Source organism: Cyprinus carpio, chromosome B24 (assembly GCF_018340385.1).
Source record: "Cyprinus carpio isolate SPL01 chromosome B24, ASM1834038v1, whole genome shotgun sequence".
Taxonomy (NCBI): Eukaryota; Metazoa; Chordata; class Actinopteri; order Cypriniformes; family Cyprinidae; genus Cyprinus; species Cyprinus carpio.
Window position 1 is genome coordinate 14,389,745 of NC_056620.1, and position 23,048 is coordinate 14,412,792.

A 23,048-nucleotide genomic window follows, 5' to 3' on the forward strand; every position below is an offset into this window, starting at 1 on the left:
TTGAATTACAAACTTATCTATTTAGTTCCTTTATGGCCCTGCTTTATTATGTCATTAAATATTCAACAGGCTTGACAGCACCAGCTTTAGAAATTTAAGACCTATAAGTGTTACATCCAATTTGTTGAGCAAGGTTTCATCAAAGAGTCATGTGAGGAGGCACGGCTTACAGAAACACTCATGTCACAACAGACATGTTTCATTTGAATGAAGAAATTACTATTTCATTACAACAGACACCCGAGGAATAATTCACGTGCCAAATCATTGGATGTTTATGAGGTCAGGCATTGAAAACCTGAATGTGGAAGTACATCAAAAAATCTTTAATATGAATTATAGTTTAGGTAGACAAAGTCATAACTCTTAAAGGTACCTTGGCACTTCCTGTACCAGCCAGGCTCTAGCTCTCTTTGATTGGGTGGCTTGGGGGATGTGAGCTTATTGATATCCATTCTTTATTTTTTTGCTTGTGTATTGCATTCTAGGCAATTAATGACAGTTATTAATGTGCTTGTGTGAGAACAAACACACTAATTAGTCATGTCGCCCTTTTCTTATGATCCATCGTAGATGGAGGAAAAAGCATGTGGTTGCTGGTATGGAACAAATCAGGATGAGCGCAGAAGAAATGACATAAAGCAACTGGGGCATGAGGACGCTATCACTCCCCCTGAAGAAACACACCAGAGACCAAACATATAACATCAAAAAATTAAATATAAATAGAAAAATGGACAGTTTCAGTTTTCTATTTGAGATCATTTTGAGTAAAAGTTATTTTGGTGTATATATGTCCTTTCAGCTTTGGCAATTATTAGATACAATACAATTATTATTAAAAACAGATTATGAAACATAATATTACTGACTTGACTCCACTTCCCTATAAAATTTAGGTAAAAAAAAAAAAAAGCCAAATATGTAAATATATACATAAATATATGCACAGACATACATTTTACAGACCCTATATGCAGAATCAAAAAAAATTTATTATGTAATTATATTTATTTCTATACATTTTTAAAAATTTGCAATAATTTTTGTGCGTGTATAAACAATTATCCACACACATACGCACACAAATAAATTGACTTTCTACATACAAATTTATATATATATATAACACACTCACACAAGTGTAGGTAAAAAAACAACATGTTTTGTTTTGTTTTATACTCTATAACTTTTATAACTTCTCCAAAAGCAAACATAGAGACATGTTTCCCACTCCTGCACATCGTCTTCTCTTGTGCTGGATGAAAACTTCACACAAAGGAATTTTTGCTCTGTCCACTGTTATACAGTGTCATCATCAATAATTCATGAAGTTTGTGCCAATTTGTTTTGGTCACAGAGGCATGTGCGCATGCAATTGTGTGGTTCACTTCCCGCATTTATAAATGAGTGTAAGACATCAAAATGATCTATCGAGACGTTCCCCGTGACATTAGCAGAGGGTCCAGCTTTCAATTTAAAATGAGTATAAACAGACTTTATTTTGAAATATTAGGAAGCTTGTTTCACAGACTGCTATGTGGCAGAGATGAACTTTAAATAACTAGAAATAAATAGGAAATTTGACCCAAAGCACAGCAGCTGTTTTTTCTGACATCTGGTTTGGGTAGTCTTAGTCTCTTGGTTATGAATAGTAATGTCTCATCATTTATGTCTCCCGCATAACTGTTTTATTGCATAAAGGGGAGGCAAGCATTGGGAGCCCAGAGCTCTTCTCAGCCTGATGTGCATTAGCATAACCTTTGATTAACTATTTTCCCATATGGCCTTTGTGGTGCTTGGATGTTTAACTTCCCGCACAAAGGGCTGCATTGAGCCTTCCAATAAGTGAGGACAGCACCGATTCATGCTAAGAACTGAGCTCAAATGTCCATGTGTAAAGTGTTTTATTGACCTGAGTGGAGTATCAGTTTTTACACTTGTTTTAATACAGCAGTTTAAGTAGTGTTATTTTATAGTAAGTCACATATAAAAGTGCATGAATGCTTGTATTATATAACAAAATATCAGTGTTTCATATATATTATATAACACATTTTTATGCATATATATACACTGTATATATATGACATTTAACTAGCAGATAATATATTTAATTTATATTATAATTTATTACATACATTATTTTATATATTTAAGTTGCCACATCATATCTAAACTCATTAGAAATACCTAATTCTTTTTAAGCAGTGATATCAGATTTTTTTTAAGTCATCAAAAATTAGATAATTAATGAAATAATATAAACAAAACTTTTATATAATTAATTTAGAATAAAAATAATTAAGCAGATGAATTTAACAGTTCCCTGATTTTGCACAGTGTAAAAGTAAAGATATCGAAAATATATATTTTTAAAAGTCCAAAGAATTTGACTCCAGTAGACTTCCAGATCTAGAAGTCATTCTGGGTTATTAACCAGTCAAATGAGTCTCATTAACAGCACACAGGGAACATTAATAGGAAGTGAGGAGACCTCAGGGTTTGAGTTCCTTCATAAACGGAGCCCATGAACATCTACTCCCTCTTCTGCCTGCACCAGCACCAATTAGCAATTCACTTCCCATTGGCCTTCTTCCCTCATTTCCTCTCGGCTCACAGCAGGTTTGCGAATGCATCAAACTCTTCCCAGGCTGTAGGAAAGGGTGTCCTGAGCCCTGTAATTGAGACCGAGCTCAGAGAGATGATTCACTTGTGACGGTGAGTGATGGATGTGACTGAAGGTGGGACTGCTCGCAGCTTGGCAGGAACGTAGATGATGCATCATGCGGGCCGAGAGGAGAAAAAGAGAAATTGTTTCATTACTTTTCAAGGTGTGTCACGCTGGACTGATATCAGAGACGGGGAGAGGGAGGGCAGCAATTAGAGGGTGACGGCGGCTTGATTTATCAGAGCATCATTTTGATGGAGTATTCCAAAATGATGAAATTATTTAATAAATCCCCCTCGGCTGATGCCGCGCAGGGTAATCTGATGCTGACAGGGCAGAAGTGCAGTGCCTGATATTGTCCATAAAGCATTTCGGTGTGAATATTCAGCTGGTGGAGAACAGCTATACGCCTACAGATAAGCATGAAAGGAGCGCTGCAGCACTCTGTGCTGAGTGAGGATGGGTAAGAAAACAGACAGAGATAACTGAGCATTACACTACTCTCCATACATGATATCCTGACACTTCAACGGGTGCTATTATTACATAACTCAAATACACAACGACAATTGATCTATCTATCTATCTATCTATCTATTATAAATTACCTTTGTGTGACTCTACAATTACTTGATTCTCACATAATAAAATATTTAATTATTAATTTTAGTAAATTATAAAATAAAGATAAAGAATACATTTAAATTATGTTATGTACTGAGGTTTAAACAAGAACAACAATAATAGTAATAAAAGTAGTAGTTATAATAATAATAATAACAATAATTTAAAAACACATTAAAGTAATATTAATTTATTTGATTAATTATTAGCATCACATTAGACCAGTCACTTTCTTCTCACATAATAAAATAAATTAATTATTATTAATTAATAATAAATGATAATAATAATAATAATTATTGTTGTTGTGATTGTTACTAATATTTTATAACACAAATACATAATGTCCATTTATCTTACTACTAATTAGCTTTGTATCACTCCAGTCACTTCTCACAAAACAAAATAAACAATTTAAAAAATTAATAAATAATAAAATAAAGCTAACAATTAATACACAAATTTTATCAATTTGAGTAAAAATAATAATAATAATAATCATATTGGTAACATTTCAGTAAAGGGGACCAATTCTCACTATTGACTAGTTGCTTATTAGCATGCCCATTATTAACAAATTGGCTGTTTATTAGTACTTATAAAGCAGATATTCGGCATGACCATATTCTACATCCCTAATCCTACCCAATACACAAACTTAACAACTACCTTTTATTACTACTATTAATTAGCAGCCAATAGGAGTTTATTGAGGCAAAAGTCATAGTTAATGGTTTGTTAATGGCGAGAATTGGACCTTAAAATAAACCGTGACCTAATTTTTACTCAAATACATAATGTTCATTTGATTATTAGCTTTGCATCTTAATTTGTGTGTTAATAATTACCTAAACTTGTTTCAAAAGCTATGAGAAAGTTTCAGGCACTGACTTCACTGTAGCTAATAACACTGTAACGATAATAATAATATTTGTAAGGCCTAATAATGTATATGGCTGTCTGGCTGAGAATCACACAAACAAACTTGTTGTCAACACTCCCCTGCTGCTTAATCAATACTAAAGGTTTTACTACTGAAAAGCTACATTACTTAAGTGTGGCAGTCCCTTCCCACTGCTGCATTATTTGTAGCGATACACTGCTGAGAGAGCCACAGGTAATCACACACACACACAACCTTGTTACCTGCTTCAAAACAACCCAAACCACGATGCTAGCTCTAAAAGTTTGCTTTTAAATTAATAACAGAGGTTTGGGTGAGTCTTTTGAGCTAGCAATGGCAGTAAAATGCTTGAACAGTGTAGGAAGAAAGGATTTCTACAAACAAGAGTGCTTGAAAACCTGAAAATTGTGTTGAGATAAACAGAATGCTGGACTCCAAATTGCTGAATTTTCCATTATTCAGTGGTCTGATTTCAATCAAGAAAGTGGCATCAGTGTTTAACAGTTACCTAATGTTTGTCAACGCAAATGAAAAGCACTGCAATTAGCATCATGATTGAGGTTTAAGACGTACATGATTCAACAACACTCAACCCTGATACGTCAACACTCCACCTAATAATTTTCCACAATTAATGAGCCCTTTAGATTTTATTGCTTATTCATTTACTTTCATTTCTGTTACTCGCACACTCCATCTAATTAATTAGCATACTTTGTTAGCAAATTGCTTATTGAACACAATTAGTGCTGTTTTCAATCAAGCACACCTTAAAAATTCCTTACAAGGAGAAACGTCTGTGCCTCAGTGTTTTAATGTCCTTGGTTAAATTACCTATTCAACAGCTACGATGTGCTCTTGTACTCAAAACACTCACACAGCTGGTGACCACTGGGAATATAGAGGAAATGTCATCGTCAGACTTAGTATTTGAAGACTAAAGACTTTCTAAACCTTGTCTGAAAGAAGCAGATTTTGACAGATTGTCTGTTTAGATGAATTGTGAGGTTTCATGACAGCAGCCAGAATGAAGAAGTGCCAGGTCTCTAGTTGGCTGACACTAGGTTACAGAAGCCAAATGGCAAAGTGAGCTAGCAGCACCTAAACATCTGGAGCACCAACAGCACAATGTCCTCTTCCTGCAGTCCAACACGGACCTCCACAGCTTCTCAAATACTGAACACAATCACCTGCTGTGAGAAGAGAGCTGCTTCAGTGTCTTATAAAGCATATTAAACAATGTTTATCTCAGCAATGACTGTTAACAAAACGATTTTTGGTTTTGGCCACAAAGAAGATAAAAATGGGTTGACCATAATTAAATTCCTTTTAAACAAACTGAAAATATGACAAGAAAAATAAAAATGACACTGCACAATATTAACAATGCACTTATTTATGAAAAACTGTAAAAAAATAAAAAATAGAAAAAAAAAAAAAAAAAAAAAAAAAAGTTTGAACGGTAGTGTATACACAATATAAATGTAATAATACAAATTAATAATCTGCACAAAAGTTGTGAATTTGAGGTTGCCTGCTAGTTAGAATGTGAAAATCATGTTGTGTATACGCTCTTTCCATAACAACAAATCAAAAACAACAAAAAGCTAAAGAAATCACAACTGTATATAATAATTTCACTATTTCAGAAGATCAGGTTTTTAAAATGTTTGAATATGGAGTTACAAAACAAGGACAAAATGTAGAGGATATTCTCATCAAGTAAACCGAAACAAAAAATAATTAAATAAATTAATAACATACTGACCTATCAAATTAGCTAGAAACACAATGTGCATCTCATCCATGGAAATGTGGCTTAAGTTTCTGTGATCTCTCAAATGGCAGATTTTGTTTATTTGACAAGTATAAATGTGCTATGAACTGTTGATCATGTATGAATAAACATTTAAGGCAAAGTGTTGTGAGTGTGCTTTAGTAATTTCCAGTGACATTCAGCACAGAACACAACAAACAAATGCCTATCAGGTCTTTAATGCAGTTTCTAGGGAGGAAATACTAAACATAGTCAGTCTAAACTCAAGTTCTCATGTTTACTCTTTGATCTCACTATAGAAAAAGTGCATTTTGCTTCAGAAACAATCCCTCAATCAACATTTGAGAGTTGGAGGGAAGCTCTGACACAATTACGAAAGGAAAAGATTTGTAAGAGCGGGCAGCTGTTCAGGTTCGATTAAGATCCTGCTGACAGCTGGTGAGCTGCCGAACCTAAACAGAGCGTGGAGCTCTTTAACTGTGTAAATGGCTGATTCATCCATTCACTGAAGTCTGACAGAGAAAGCGAGAAGGAAAATCCAATGTTGTGATGCCTTTTTGGAATGTCATGAGGGATTGTGCTTTGTGGCTGAGAAAATCTCTTTCTATTAGATAGATTTTTGAGCCCACAGAGACCCGCAGGTTTCAGAAATTTGATTTCTGCTTGTGGAAGTGATTTACAGCAGCAGTGTCAAACTCCCATTGGGATGAGGCTCAATTCCAAAAACACTGCTTCAATGATTTTCAATGGCTTGCTCAAGTGTTCCCGCCTCCAAAGGAGAGAAAAAAATCCCACCCTGACGAACATCATCAATCTGAATTGAAGTATTTAATTGTCAGAAATTGAGAGAAATTGACAACTCGACTGTCTCCAAAGTGATACCCAGAAGAGACAGCGAGAACGTAACGTAAATGCCTCAGTCAAATTATCTTGAAATATTTTCAGGCCACCTGAAATATTCGAAGCAAAACATGCTGCATATTTCAGTTTTAATGTCCATTTTGCTTACATATTAAATAGTGCTGTCAAACGATTAATCGCGATTAATCGCATCCAAAATAAAAGTTTTTTGTTTACATAATATGTATGTGTACTGTGTATATTTATTATGTATATATAAATACACACACATACTGTACTGTATATATTTTGAAAATATTTACATGTATATACATTTATATATTTAAATTCTTATTTTTTATATTATATATAAATATATTTAATGTATAAACATTTTTCTTAAATATATACATGCATGTGTTTGTATATATGTGTTTGTATATATACACACATACATAATGTAAACAAAAACTGATTTTGGATACGATTAATCGCGATTAATCATTTGACAGCACTAATATTAAATAATATACAGAACATACAAGTCATTATTTATTCTAAAAAATACACTTTTTTTTTTTTTTTTTTTGTTCCTAAGAGTCAGTTGTTTGTGAACTGAATTACAATGATCACACTGTATGTTACTGATCCAATAAAAAGAACCTGTTCATAACAGTCATTTGCTTGTAGATCACATAACACTGGTCTCTCTGTATGTTTTATTCATTAAAAAGAACATATTCATAGGAGTCATTTACATGTTTTGATTCACTAAAAAGAACTCGGTCTTACAAGCCATTTGTAGGTTGCACTATAGTTTTCATTCACTAAAAATAACCACATCATATTATTCATTTGCTCATGATTCACACTAACAGCTATTGAATCATTGTGTGTTTTTGATTCAATAAGAAGAATATGTTCATAAGATTAATTTTTTTTTAAATCACAATACACTGGGGTACTGCTGCGTGTTTCTTATTCATTGAACTGAACTGTTCATAAGAGCCATTTGCTCACGAATCACACTATTGATCTTACTGTACGGTTTTGATTCACTAAAATAAACCAACTCTCAGGAGCCATTTGTCTATTAGTTTGGAATTCAGACTACATAAGGTGCATTTTTGCACAAGTTGTATGTTTTTCGTTCACTAAAAATAACTACATCATATGAGTCATTTGCTCTTGAATCACACTACACTGGTCTCATTGCATGTTTTTGATTCACTAAAATGAACCTGTTCATAAGAGTCATTTGCTTGTGAAACTTATACAATGGTCTTGCTGTATGTTTTTCACTCACTAAAAAGAATAGTCTATAAGAGTCATTTGCTTGTGAATCACACTATACTTGTCTCGCTGCATGTTTTTGATTCTCTTAAAAGAATTGGGAAGATTGTTGAAAGATTGTGCAAACTCATACATCAGATGAGGTAATCACAGCACATACATTTACTAAACTATCATAAGCAACTAGCTGTGGATATGAATGAAAATGTAGTAGAAGATATGTGTGGTCCACAATCACACGATCGGCATAAGATATGCATTTTACTTTCTGAAGCGTGTGCGTATCTGACAGACTAATATGCAGAGGATGGTAATTGCCTCTTTACGGCGCTCCTACAGAAGATGATTTGTTGAAACACAAGACACTGCCATTCACTCTGAGGGGTAATTCACTGCTGGAATCAGAAGCAGACTTGTTATTTAGAGAAAAAATTCAAACCAGAGGATAAAACGACTGTTTGTGTTTACATATCAGTGTGTATTTGCATACAGTACATGCAAATCCGTTCATGTATATTCAAAAAACTCTTATAGAAGGTAAAAATACAGTTGCTAACAACTAGTTTATAGTGAAACTGCAAAACTTCTTCAAGTATGGCTTAAAAAAAGTTTCAATAGTTAAGGAAATCTTAAAAGGAAGCTGGGAAAGCAAACAAAAGCAGCATGTTCCTCTCACAGCATAGACTTTAATGTAGTTTAATACTGCGCTGTTGCTATGGATACAAGAATAAAGCCTTACGTGAGACGGATACTCAACCCAAGAGAATCAACACTTTCTCAGTTATTTTTCAGCCAACTCTTCACAACAAGAAGCTATGTATAAATCATAATAAGCTAGATTTGCACGCCACATAAACATCATTATGCATTATTGCATAAATCATGAATCAGATGCTTTGTATCCTCTTGCTTCACGCAGAAGAGACAGGAGAGACACAGTAAATCTTTATTCAACGTAACAAAGCCGTACAGGTAATGATTCACTTTACCCGCGGGCGATCTAGAGTTAAGAATGCACAGAACAGACGTGGCTGGGGGAAATGGTTTGTCAGGCCTGTTCCTCATTCTGTATGGAACAGGAAGGAGGTGTGAAAAATCCAAAGCTCTTGTTTTTTGTCAGTTCATCAAAGGGACCATCGTTCTCAGCGGTCCAGATATAAAACTCTCTTCTCTACATCACGTGGCCAGCTGCCATAGAAACAACCACACTGTGCAAACTGCAATCTGTTCTTAATGAGAGATCTGCTTTTTCGGCCTATCTACAATCAGTGGAGTGGTGGCTGCATCTGGTTTTGTTAATGCAATCTGGGTAATAGTTTCTCATGTATATGTGAATGAAGTCTGCAAAGTAGTCTATGCTTTTCATTCAGCATTAATCTTTTGAGGGCAAGAGCTGCTGCTTAAATGAACGTCAATCTGTGCTTTTGTTCAAAAGTTTTGGGTTGGTAAGATTTTTTATGTTTTTGAAAGAAGTTATGCTTACCATTATTTAAGAGAGCATATAAAGTAATAATAGAGAGTAATAATTTGAAATATCACAATTTATAATTACTTTTTCTATTTGAATATATTTTAAAATGTAATTTATTCCTGTGTGCTGCTTTATATTTTTTTATTCTGTGACGCACATTTATTTTCATTATATAGACAAAAACAGTTGAAATGTTATGTAAACTTAAAATATATTGTTTTAAATTCTGCTGAAGTCTCACAGATTTTGGAATGTGTAAATGATGACAGAAGTTTGCATTTTATGGTGAACTATCCTTTTAAAAAACAAACTAAAGTAGTAAAAAAAAAAAAAAAAAAGAGCACACACAAGCTCACCTCAGGCAGCCGGTGGCATTGCGAAGTACTTGGGACGTGTGCATTTGAAGCTTGCGGTCCTCCTGATGTGGGGACACGTCCCAGGTGGAATGGGGTATAATCACGGTGTTGGTCAAGACGGCTAGAGCATCCTGGATTATAGGCATCTTCAGAGCATCACAGGAGGACAGGTTCCACAACACACCTGCACAGGACAAACACATAAGCACAGCATTTACAAAAGCAAATAGGCAGAGCCACTTATTTTACACCATTTGTGAACCGTATTTAATAACAAACTATGAAAGGAATTATTCACCCAAAAATGAAAGTTTGCTGAAAATGTACTCACCCTCAGGCTATTCAAGATGTAGCTGAATTTTTATTTTTTTTGTTCTTCAGAATAGATTTTCAGAAATTTAGCAATACATCACTTGCTCACAAACAGATCCGGTTGCTGTCAGAATGAGTCCACAACACGACTCCAGTTCATCAATTAACATCTTGTGAAGCAAAAAGCTCCATGTTTTGTTAGAAACAAATCCATCATTAAGACATTTCAACTTCAAACCTTTGCTTCCTTCATCCATAATGCTTTCTTCAGTAAAAAAGTTATCTTGTCTAAAGTGAAAACAGAACACAACAGTTCTAAACAAAAAAGATAGTGGACTTTGATATGAGAGGACAACAGGGAATGAACTTTTTCACTGGAGGAAGCATCATTATGGATTATGAACTGGTATTTTGGCCAGAGGAGATGGTTTAAATTTAAAATGCCATAATGATGGATTCGTTTCTTAGAGAGGATCCACTGGTGAGCAAGTAAATGAATGCTATTGTTCTGGCGAACAAATAAACTCTACATCTAAAACTCTAAATCTACATCTTGGATGGCCTGAGGTGAGTACATTTTCAGCAAGTTTTCATTTTTTGGGTGAACTATTGCTTTAACATTCGTGTGGGGCACACTTCGAGACCCCTGCTTGAAAGTGACTGCAGCAATGCACAAAAAATAATGCTTTTCTATTATTACTCTTTCATAGGGGTAAAAAATTCATAGAACATTGTCAATCCTGTGCTTGAGCTAGCCTGAGACAGGTTTTGACAACGTCTCACACAGACTCGGAGACCCACACAAATGTAGGGCTGAACACCGGAGGGGAAAAAAAAACAACATAATTTGACAAGCTATAGAGCCTGCGGTCTCACATTACAATGTCAGTCTAACAGCATTTTACCAGACTCCTTCACAGCTTCGCCAAGATTTAGAGGGAGGACTTATGCAATATGATTTACTAGATGCAATTCACATAAAACAACTCTTCTGTACTGCACAACCCTTTAGATTACATCTGAGAGATTAACAGATAAAAATGCTACAACAAACAGAATTTCGTAGCAGCTCAAAAATGAAACAGCCTATTTTACACTTTTTACAGACTATTAAAAACATGCCAAGACTTAATATCTTTGGCTCCACAACAAACTGTAACATGTCCCTGTTATCATTATCACTGCAGCCATTAGAGATTCGTGAAAGCCATTCTTGCAGAAACATCATATTTGCCTCAGACAGTCATTTGATAAACAAACAGAAACAATGGAGAAGAAGAGGAGGGAGTCATTAGCATTTTAATTTTTGTTTAGGAATTGATAATGACAGTGGAAGAGACAATCAAAATGCTTGTTCGGTCAAGACCTTTTGTTCTCCAACATATACATGACTTTATAATATATGCAGTTCGATGGCGGCTACAGTATGTTGAAAGATCTGAAGGATAAAAACTGAAGAAGATACTGTATATTCGCATATATTTGTGTGGGAGGTCTGTCCTAATCTAGCAGAGATCAACCACCCATTCTCATGCTGTGATTGTGGGCATAACGGTCATGTGACTGCACAGCTGTCTCCTTTATGACTGGTAAGAAAAGCCACTCATTTTCATGTTTTTGACAAGAAACAATGCACCTAATTAGGATTTCAAACATGCTAATTACTGCGTCTCTTCCTCCAGAGCCCAAAAACAAAATTCATACAATTCTACAGTTGACTAACTATATCAACACGACTAAAGGCTTCATCAGTTTGTAAGCAAACATCTCAAGACCTGCAGACAGCTCTAATTTTCTTACATCGCCATGGAGATAAGTCAGACGGAAAAGATCAAGATCAAGTCAACGCACTGCATTGTGGGATACAGTATTTTCTCAGAATGCAATTTAATGTACATACACTAGCGTTTAAAAAGTTTGGGGTCAGTAAGATTATTATTGTTTTTTTTAAACAAAGAGATTCATCCAAAAACAGCCAAACAGTTGATGGTAGCCATTAACTTCCATAGTATGGGGGGAAAAATAAAATAAAATAAAATAAAATAAAATAAAATAAAATAAAATAAAATAAAAGGCTATTGAAGTCAGCGGCTATAGTCAAATGTTTGGTTTTCAACATTCTTTAAAATATCTTAGGGTAAGGGTAGTACGCTGCTTAAGGGTAGTACGCTGCTCAATCAGGATCCTTGCTGTACCAAGCGATTACAAAAATTCAGCCACTTACAAAATCGATCATCAGGTTATTTCAAGTTGAACAAGAAGAAACTAAGAAATTAAGGTTGTAGGAGGTCAGTTTCAAGCAGTCAATACTAAAACATCCCGCAAATGAGAAATAACCAATTTAGCTATGTGAGCCAATCCTGAGCTCACCAATATCTCACCTGAGAGAGCTCACTGTCTGAAGCGGTAATTTATCCTGACAGAGGGTATATCACAGAGGATATCTCTAATTTATCCTAAACCTCCAGAACATTCTAATGTCTAGCAGCTGCAAGCAGAGAAGTGTATTTGGGTAGGACACATTTTGTGCTAATGTAAAAACATAAATATAGCCAAACAAAACAATTATGTTCTTATCAGACAAAAGCATAGTAGCTTGAATAGATGCATGCTTTTAGCATGCTCCTGTTTTATTAGATTCACTTTACATTATTTCCGCAGATGCATAACTACATATAACTCTCTTTGTAGCTGGAAGCATTATCAAATTTGTTTATATATTTTAGAAACAAACATTCTAGGGAAAGGTCGATGACTTGTTCGAATTCTGAAAATGTACATTATATTTATTTATCAGATGCTTTTAGACAAAGTGAGTAAAAAATACTAGCAGTGTTTAAATGCAGAATTTTAAGAGATTTAATAAAGCTTTCACAGTGATCGCCCACTTTTTACCCTGGCCTTGGGTCTGGAAGTATTTTTTCAATTTATTTTCTCTACAGGAATTAAAAAAATAAAAAGCCAACAGCTCTGAGATGAATCACAACCTGTGATATGAGGCCAAAAAGTATATGAGAATCAGAAAAAATGGATGAATGGTGCTAAAATATCAAATTATTGACTAGTCATTAAAATAATATATTTTAAGCTTATTGCAAAATATTTATTTATTTATTTATTGCAATGCTTCATGGAAGTTTGGTGGTCATTTTCAGTTTAACTGATCTTGCTCTTCAGAATTCATTAGTAGAGCAGTTCATAATTCAATAATTAAAACAAAAAATGTTAAAATTACACTGGCTTGTGGCATCTATAGAAGCATATATCAGTATATATACAGTAATATATATATATATATATATATATTATATATATATATATATATATATATATATATATATATATATATGTGAAATGAAACTAATCTAAAAATATATATATATATAAACAATAAAAAAGAAACCAATCTAAAAATAAAAATGATAAAAACTAAACTAAACTAAAAATAAATAAATAATAATAAAAAAATAAACAGACAAGCATTGGCATTCAAAAGTCTGGAGTCTGTAAGATCGACAGACAAGCATTGTAATAAAAAAAACTGGAGTCTGAAAAAACAATAACAATTAAATATAAAATATAAATAATAAAATAAATAATAATTTATTTGTAGCTTATTGCTTGGAATTCAATGCAAAAAAAAGTTAAACTTTATGGTTACTAATTTAGTGCCAATATTTTGTGAATAATATCACAGCTTCAAAAGAGGTGAGAGAGATAATGACTGAACTCAGGAGAGATTTAGACAGCCCCACAAGTACATACACAGAAGTTTTGCTTAATCTCACCACCTGCTGTACTGAATGAGCGGCCTTGCAGGGGTTTTGCTATTGCCTGTAATGTGAAGAGCTTCCTGCTAAAAGCCACTTTGTGTCACTCAGTGCTACAAAAAAAATTAGCAGATGTCAGAATGGAGGACAAACTCTAAAAACAGCGATGATGACGAATCGCAGAACACGTATGCAACCTATTAGAATGAAGCCAACCTTCAACATCAATCCAGTTGCTCATTCCCACTGTCTATCATCTTTACAAAGGACACAAAATGAGTCAGACCAAACTTCTATTTTTTCCCATTTGCTTATCTTCACTTTTCCTATTCTTCTATGCCCCATTCTCTCTCTCTCTCTCTCCCTTCTTTAGGAAACTACGCACTTTTATGAGTCAGTATGAAGAGGTGGCAGTTGAATAGTTGATGTTGACCTTGCCAGCTTCTTGCTTTCAAACACACACACACTTGCATTTGTGGTTTATGGGGACTCTCCATAGGCGTAATCCTTCAAATAAAACACAAAATTTACCCTCCAAAGCAAAACACCAACCCACACCTAAACCTACCCCTTACAGAAAACTACTGCCAATTTTTGAATTTCATAAAACACCATTTTGTATGTTTTTTAAGCCTTTTGTTTTATGTGGACACAGGAAGTGTCCTTATAAACCATGTTTACGTTGTACATAGTACCCATGTCATTATACACATTTGTGTCCTCATAAACCATATATATACACACATAGTACACACACAACACACACATCAGCCGTCAGACTTTAATTCCAGAGCTAATTTAATTTAATTTCAGAGCTCAAAACTTCATCGTGCTCATTCTGGTGAACACCTCACCTCTTCACCACAAGTCTTAGCAGGGCAACCTTAGTGTTTCTAAGGTAGGCATGTCAAACAGCAGTTTTATATAAAAATTCACATTTACGTCACAGAGGTTATTAGTAATAATCCTACTGGAAGACATTTGCTCAACATTTGCTGTACAGAAGCTGTGACTGGCATGGTACACTTGAAAAAAAAAAAAAAAAAAAAAAAAAAAAAATATATATATATATATATATATATAAAATCATAATAATAATAATAATAATAATAATAATAATAATAATAATATAATATATAATATATATATATATATATATATATATATATATATATATATATATATATATATATATATATATATATATATTAACGCATTAGCTATGAAAAATTCACACGATAAAAATATTTTAACACCGTTAACGCACTGGCCCCGCCTCCGGACCTGTACATCATCTTACATTTCATATGGTTGACTGTTGACAATGATGCAGGGCATCAGTTATGCCATAAAATTGAAAATACTGGGGCAAAAATGCTCCTGTACAAGTTTTTGTCTCATATTTATATCACATGATAAGGGATATCACACCAGCAGTGAGAGCAATTATCACATAGCAATTAAAGCTGTTTTTGTCTCGAATAGCACGAGTGCAAATGTGATTTTATTCAACAGTTCAGTAAATAAGAAGATAATATTGTGTTATATTTTAAACACAGTATTGTCTGTTTTTGCTCAGTTTTACCAACAAAAATATTACCTATAAAGCCACTGCAGAATTGTTGTGTGTCTCCGAGCAACACAGTGGTTTTGAACAAATTTTTTGAACCAATGATTCAAAGCCCCATTTATAAAAGGAGCCGTTTACTTAATTCCTGAATGAATCAGCCGTTTGAACTAATCAAATCAATGAATGACTCATAAAGACATTTAGCACCAACTTCTGGCAGTTTTAGTTTCTTATTTAGAGTATTATTTCATTTAGAAAAAGGGGGATTATTTTTTTCAAAGGGATAGTTCACCCAAAATTTTTAATTAGGCTATGTCATTATTTACTCAAATCTGAATGACTTATTTTCTTTTGTAGAACATAAAAGAAGGTATTTTGAAGACTGTTAGTAACAAAGCTGTTTTGGTTACCAATGATTTCCATTGCATGAACAAAAAAAAAAAAAAAAAAACCGGTTGTTTCTCAAATTCTCTTCTTTTATGTTCCATAGTTTATGTTAGGCCATTGTACTCTAAACGTTTATGTGTAATACATTTTATATTGAATCAAATAAAATATTTCTTTCTAGGTACTATTTGTTATGTCTACTTAATACTTTCTCATTTAACACAAAAATAGCTTTAAATAATCTTTTGGGGATATATTCACAGCCAAATGTAATTTGTGATTAATTAGATTAAATTCAAAAGTTTGGATTGATATGATTTTTTTAAACATTCTGAAAGAAGACATTAAGGTTGCATTTGTTTGATTAAAAAAGCAAAAAATACAGCAATTTTGTGAAATAATATTATAATTACAAATAAGTTTTCCAATTTTCCATTTAATATATTTTAAAATGTAATTTATTCCTGTGATTCACATGATCCTTCAGAAATCATTCTAATATTCTGATTTGGCATTATTAATGTTGAAAACAGCTGTGCTGCTTACTATTTTTTACATTTATTTCTTTATTTTTTTGATGAATAGACAGTTCAGAATAGAAAGTTCATCATATATCTGAAATATACATCTTTTGATCACCTTTAAGCAAATTAATGCATCTTTGCCTGAATTTCTTTCAAAAATATATACAAATAAAAATAAATCTTACTGGTTAAATCTCACTAACCTAAACTTTTGAACAGTTGTGATGATATGAAATACTAGTTTGCAATAACAAGCAGCATAACAAGCTGTTTTGAAAAGCTAAAAATAACTGATGATACCGAAAACCTCACACATTCAAATTACAAATAGCTGCAAACTCTTACAATTACAAATCTGGTGGATATTGTGGGTCTTACATGTTTATGAAGGTGTGAGCTTCTTATTATTGTTACTCTACTTCTAGCAGTCTTTCATGGCTCATTTTCTTCTTGACTTTCACTTTCACAGTCTTTGAAAAAAGCATGCATTCTGAAAAGGGAAGAACAACCTTGATTGCTGAACTGAGAGAGTATCTAATCAGAGACCGCTTCTCATGAGGGAGCAAGAGAGAGAGAGAAAGAAAGAGAAAGAGAGGAAGGCTCAATACTAGAGCACTACAAGGACATAATTGTCGTCAGTGGTGACATTGACCAAGATCAAATCTCATGCCAGCAGAACACAGGCCTAGATTTAGACTGCTTCATTTCACCAGGGTCTCTCACTGCATGAGTAAAAATCCCAAAGACAGCTTCAACTGACTTCACGACTGTGTAGAAACAGATATAAATAGTTGAATTTCTCCAATGTTACGGCAAATCATTTATTTACAATGTTTTAATTAATTAGCGGAGCTTACAGTAGAAAAACTAACAGTATAGATTAGAGATGCTCAAACATAAGGTTAGAGTATTGAACAAACCCCAAATCCTAAGTTTTAGAGATGCACAATGCATCAGCGCCACATCTGTCATTGATGAATACTGGCAATTTTTAAATTTTTTGTATGTTTCTTTTTGTATGAAATTTAATTGTTTCTGCCTATTTTAAGATAAACTATCAGCAATATCTATAGACTACAGCAATAATTTAACCCTTTAAGATAGATCAGGAACCAATCATTCAAGGGCATTTGTTAGTCTCTAACAAAGCACTACTAAGTTTTTCAATAACTGTCTAACAGGCATCTCAGAGGTCATTTCTCTATTATTATTCTCATTCAAACACTATTCTTTCCTCTATAGCACTGTGATGCCTATATTCTCTGACATATAACAATTTATATTTTAATTTGTAAAATGTAACGTATGATATTGGTTATTGTCTAAAAAAAGTAAAATAAATAAATAAATAAATACCATTTAGAATTTGAATGTCAGTGAATTCCATTTCATATAATCTTTTAACAAATTTTTTATTCAGCAGAAATAAATGTATCATGGTTTCCATAAAAATATTAAGCAGAACAGTTATTTTCAACACTGTTTTTTGAGCAGCAAATCAGTTTCTGAAGGATTATTTGACACTGAAGACTGGAGTAATTGATGCTGAAAATTCTGCTTTGACATCACAGGAATTAATCACATTCTAAAATATATTAAAATAGAAAATAAATATAATGTTTTTTTTTTCAAATAAATGCTTCTTTCATAAACATTAAAAAAAATAAAATTATTTCTGACAAAAACTTTTAAAGGGTAGTGTAGATGGATGAATAAAAAAGGAAAAGGCCATGAGACTCCAATTCTGCATCAAGTGCACTATTTGGGACAGTGTGTTAGAGCAGTGCAGCAAGAGACTAAAAGCACACGCTGAGTGAAATTTAGGCTAACTAAGCAAGAATCTTTCTTAATTTCAGCATACGATCACACTGCATAGTGTTCATTCAAACACATCTCACTGCCAAAGGATTCAGACAGTTTCTCAGTGGATGTTCTGTTGTCTGGGTTTCTTGCAAGCTGCCTGTTCAAGCAAACCAATATTCCATCTGTTCTCCATAGTCATGAGATTCATAAAAGAACATGGTCACATGCTTGTGCTTACAAACCAAACACTGGTCTATTTATCTTTCACATGGACTCTGTAGAGCCTCTAAGCACTTCCTTTAGGAAAACTACATGACAAAATGTGGTGTTCATTTTATCGTGTTCGAGGATACATGATAAAAGATAAGCCAAGGTTTTGAAGCTTCACGATCCTTCTCTCATAAAACATTTATCACCACCCACACAACACAAACTGCAATACTATGCTAAAAGTTTTTAGGTAAATGCAAAATCTAAATCTGACTAAATTCTGAAGGCAACATGGCTGCAAATGAGAAATTTGCAGAGGCGTTAATATTATTAATAATAATATGTTTAATTTATTTCAAGAACACAAAGACACTTTACATAATATTGGCAAACAGTCAGACACTGACTGTCAGACGATGATCATATTCAATATAATAACCAAAATAAGTATAAATCTGACAATGAAAGGAAACAATCAGTTTTAAATGTCTAGAGTGAGGAGATGGCACAGAGGATTTGGGTCAGATTTAGTAAAGGTCGTATACGAACAATGTTGTTGAGGAGGAAAAACAAATTTTACAAGCTGGCTGGCATGAGGTTCAAAGCATAATTTGATCAAATAGAATGATTGGATGATTGGAATAGAAAAGGGATTTTGGGCCCGCTAACAAGATTTCTGTTTCAGTTTTAGAAGTTGTCAGCCATCTTTGAGATCTTGTAGGCAGAATGTGATGGGAAAGAGGATAAAAAGAATTGGGCTGGACAGAAAGATGGATTTGTGTATTTTCAGCATAATTATGAATGTTAAGATGCTTAATTCACCATGACGCTGAATGATCTGACCAAGAGGAAGCATATAGATTAGTAACAGAAGTGGACCAAGAACAGATCTTTGAGGTGCACCACAGAAAACAGTGACAGAGCAAGATTAATGCTGTTAATGTTAATAAACTGTTGCCTGTCCGAGAGATCTGAAGCCACTGAAAGGAAGTGCCAATGATACTGTCAGAACATAGACAAGATAGGAGTTCTAAATGCACTGCTTTTCAAACAGTCTATGAACATTTTCCAAGATGGAAAGAATTGTCCAGAGTCTCCCTTTCATTCCATCCTCTGTGTTCTCATTCTGGGAAAATCCTTGCATAAGCCTCACTGGCCTTTGAAGTGAAGCAGATGCAGGCAGCAGGTTGACAGGACACCTGACCATCAGGTCTGACTGGGTCCATATGGCTACATCTATTTTCTGTACGTATGTCAAAAAACAGCACATTTCTACAGAGTCAAACAGGCAGGCAAAGTATGACTCAGATATGCTGCTTTGCTTGAGATTGAGAGGATGAGAAGTTGAGAATCCTATGGGCAGCCAAAGACCTTGAGGCTTCCAGCTTGCTGATTAATTTGTGACAGAAAGTCTCTCTAAGTGCCCTGTGTGCAATGCTTTTAATTTATATGTTAATCTGAATTCAGTGCATAGCAGGCATTTCCAGCGTGGCTTCGTTCCAAAGTCTACCCAGTCCGTTACAGAAACAATTTAGAAACATGTTTGGGAATGCAAAGCCTTTGGGGATGTGTTTTTTTTTTTTGGGGGGTTGATCTAGGAGTAGATCTATCTATCTATCTATCTATCTATCTATCTATATATAGACCCATATACATATAGTATGCAACGATCAGTCTTCAACACTTTGCATGACTAGAGCAAATGAAATGGCTAGAACAAAACCAATCCTAACAGTCTAGACATATTAAAGTATTAAAGAAATGAAGTCATCTAATATTCAAACATCCCTCCAGTGTTCACTGTTCTCTAAATAATAAAAGAAAATAATTAATAAATCCACAAGCAAAAATTTCAGATAAGTTTTCACTTTGAAACAGATCACTAGACAAGCAAGTTTGGGCTTTCTGTACCTATAATAAAACAAAATGTCACTCCTGCTAAAATCAAAACCCATTTGAACTTAACTGTGTGACTGCACTGGTTTAGGTGCAATGATCCCCATTACTCACCATTTAAAAGAGTCTGAAACTGGTAATTAATTGCTACAGCATGCATATATGTATAAGGAGAACTGATGACTGTATCTTTAAATTTCCTATAATATAACTCAAATTGAATAAAGGCATATCAAAGCCAGCAGAAGTTCTTACCTGTGACCAGTTCTCTGACTTCCACATCAGAGGTCTTACGCAGCAGGCGGACAAGCGCAGGAATTCCACCGCAATTCTTCAGAGCGATTTTATTATCATCATTGGCTTTGCCGTAAACGAGATTCCTCAGGGCACCACAGGCACTTCTGTGTACTTCAGCCATTCTGTGATCCAACAGGTCCACCAACAGCTGAATACCGCCCTGCCTCCGTATCTGAGAGAAACAGACCGATAGAGGGCATTTTCATGTTTTAAGACTTAAAGACTGGATTGAGAACATGGGTTAACAATAAAATCTACATAAAAGGCATCTACAAAGTAGCAAAATGACCTGGTAAAAAGTTTTCACGTCAGTTTTAATGTAACATAAGAACAATGTTCAAATAAATTATTTTTTGGCCACTCGAGGCACCAGGGAGCTGAAAAGGGCTTTGAAAATGAATTCATATTCACATTTTAAACATGAACTCCTGATTTGAATGCAACTTCAATCGATCTAATCAAGAATTATTGGTCAGTGAAAACATTAGAAACGTTGACCTTTCCCTTCTGACATTCAGCAGTACTGCATCTTATAAATGAAAAAAACAAAAAAAACAAAGGCTGAATTCAGTGTTAAGTCACACCAAACCAGCTTAGTGTCAGCCCATGAGATCATTTGGAGGATAAATGAACAAATAGCAGACACTGAATCCATAACAGTGTATTTGAAAAATCAATACTTAAGGGAGCTGGAGAATGAATCACTCTTCAGACAGCTAAACAGACTGAGAGGTGTGAGTAAATCTTTATCAACAGAGCTTTGCTGTTCTACACTAAAGTCAATTAAAGCCAGCCAAGTTCATTAGAGGATCTGAGACCACACTACATAAAGCTGTATGTTACTAAACTCTATGGAAAAACAACATGGTCTGACATCAACTCACCAAAGGCTTCTCATCTTGATAGCCGGTGCCATTTTTTATTTTATTTTCAGGAATAGTTCCCTCAAAAAAATGAACATGCTACCATTATTTTCTTATCTTCAAGTGTTTTTTTTTTTTGTTTTTGTTTTTTTAATCCAAAAGGAGATATTTGGCAGAATGCCTGTTTTCCATCAGTATTGTAATTAACTAAAACTAAAACTATAGAAAAGCATTTTCATTAAATAAATTAAGCTGAAATAAAATAAAATGAGTTAAAGGGGTGGTTCATTTTTTTTTCTAGGCTTGATTGTGTTTATGGGGTGCAGTCTAACATGTCTTAATGCTTCGTAAAAAAAAAAAAAAAAAAAAAAAACTGATTATTTTTCACATAATTTACCTTTATTCCGCTCTGTCCTTTCTCTGAGAAACGCGTTATTATAGCAGAGGATATTATTGAAGAGGATCGTGCAGAACCTGTGCAAGCACTGCTTTTAAAGGTAGGCCTATGCTTTTTGTTTGATGTTGTCTCATACTTTTAGATACGCTGTTATTTGTAAATGGTATTGCTTATGTTAGCTTTAATATATGGTTTTATCAGATTAAAGCTTTAATACAGTACGGCAACTGCGCGTGTGTCCATGTTTAACGCTTCTCATAGCTATGTGAAAATAAGTGTATAACTGGAACAATTCATTGTTGGAGCTGAGCTGGATGAGAGAGAGAGAGAGAGAGAGAGAGAGAGAGAGATACAGAGTGTGTGCAGAGCAGGGGGATGCAAAGAACACTATTAAGAACCGCTGCTTTAGAACATTGATTTTAAAACTTGTGAATCCATTAGAATTGTTAGAAGACAGAATCGCGATTCATATATGAATAGTTTTTACGTACACCTCTAGTTTTCTCTTCCTCTTCTCTAAAGCAGTGCAGCATGGACTTGGCCCCTTTGCTGCCTTTTCCTGAGGGCTGGGTTTATCTGGGTTTGTTACGTCACAAACCCGGGAAGTAACTTGTTGTAGTCCCTACCAGCCATTTTTGTAGGCATTAAACTGCCAGAATTTTAAAAGACATTGCAAAGACATTGCAAGACATTTGCATTGAAGTTTCAACTTCGTAACTTTAATTAAATTAAATAAATTTAAGTACTAACTGAACTAAAAAAATTAATAAAAATAAATGAAAGCTAAAGAGAAACATTAAAAAACATTACAGAATTACTAAAATTTAAAACTGAAATATAAAAAAAATTGAAAACCAAAAGCTATACAGTTTTTTCCCTATATATATATATATATATATATATATATATATATACCCACTGTTTTCTATACAATGAAAGTGGTTGGTGATTTTTACTGCCAAGCTCCATAAAGGCACCATAAAATTAACCCAAAATGACATCATACAGGTTTGGAATAAAATGGGAGCAAATAAATAATTAGACATTAGTCAATAAAAAAAACATAACATCTGCCTTGGATAT

At 33.8% G+C, this 23,048-nt stretch overlaps 1 protein-coding gene across 4 annotated transcripts in view; it reads right to left on the reverse strand.

Annotated features, from left to right (window-relative positions):
- ctnnd2a (catenin (cadherin-associated protein), delta 2a) overlaps positions 1 to 23,048 on the reverse strand; it is a 318,097-nt gene that overhangs the window by 48,111 nt on the left and 246,938 nt on the right. For all 4 annotated transcript variants that reach the window (XM_042752176.1, XM_042752179.1, XM_042752178.1 and 1 more), the window contains 2 exons: positions 20,664 to 20,877; positions 9,937 to 10,120 (listed from right to left, as the gene is read on the reverse strand). In XM_042752176.1, the coding sequence (XP_042608110.1) occupies positions 9,937 to 10,120; positions 20,664 to 20,877 (398 nt within the window). The remainder of the gene's footprint in view (positions 1 to 9,936; positions 10,121 to 20,663; positions 20,878 to 23,048) is intronic.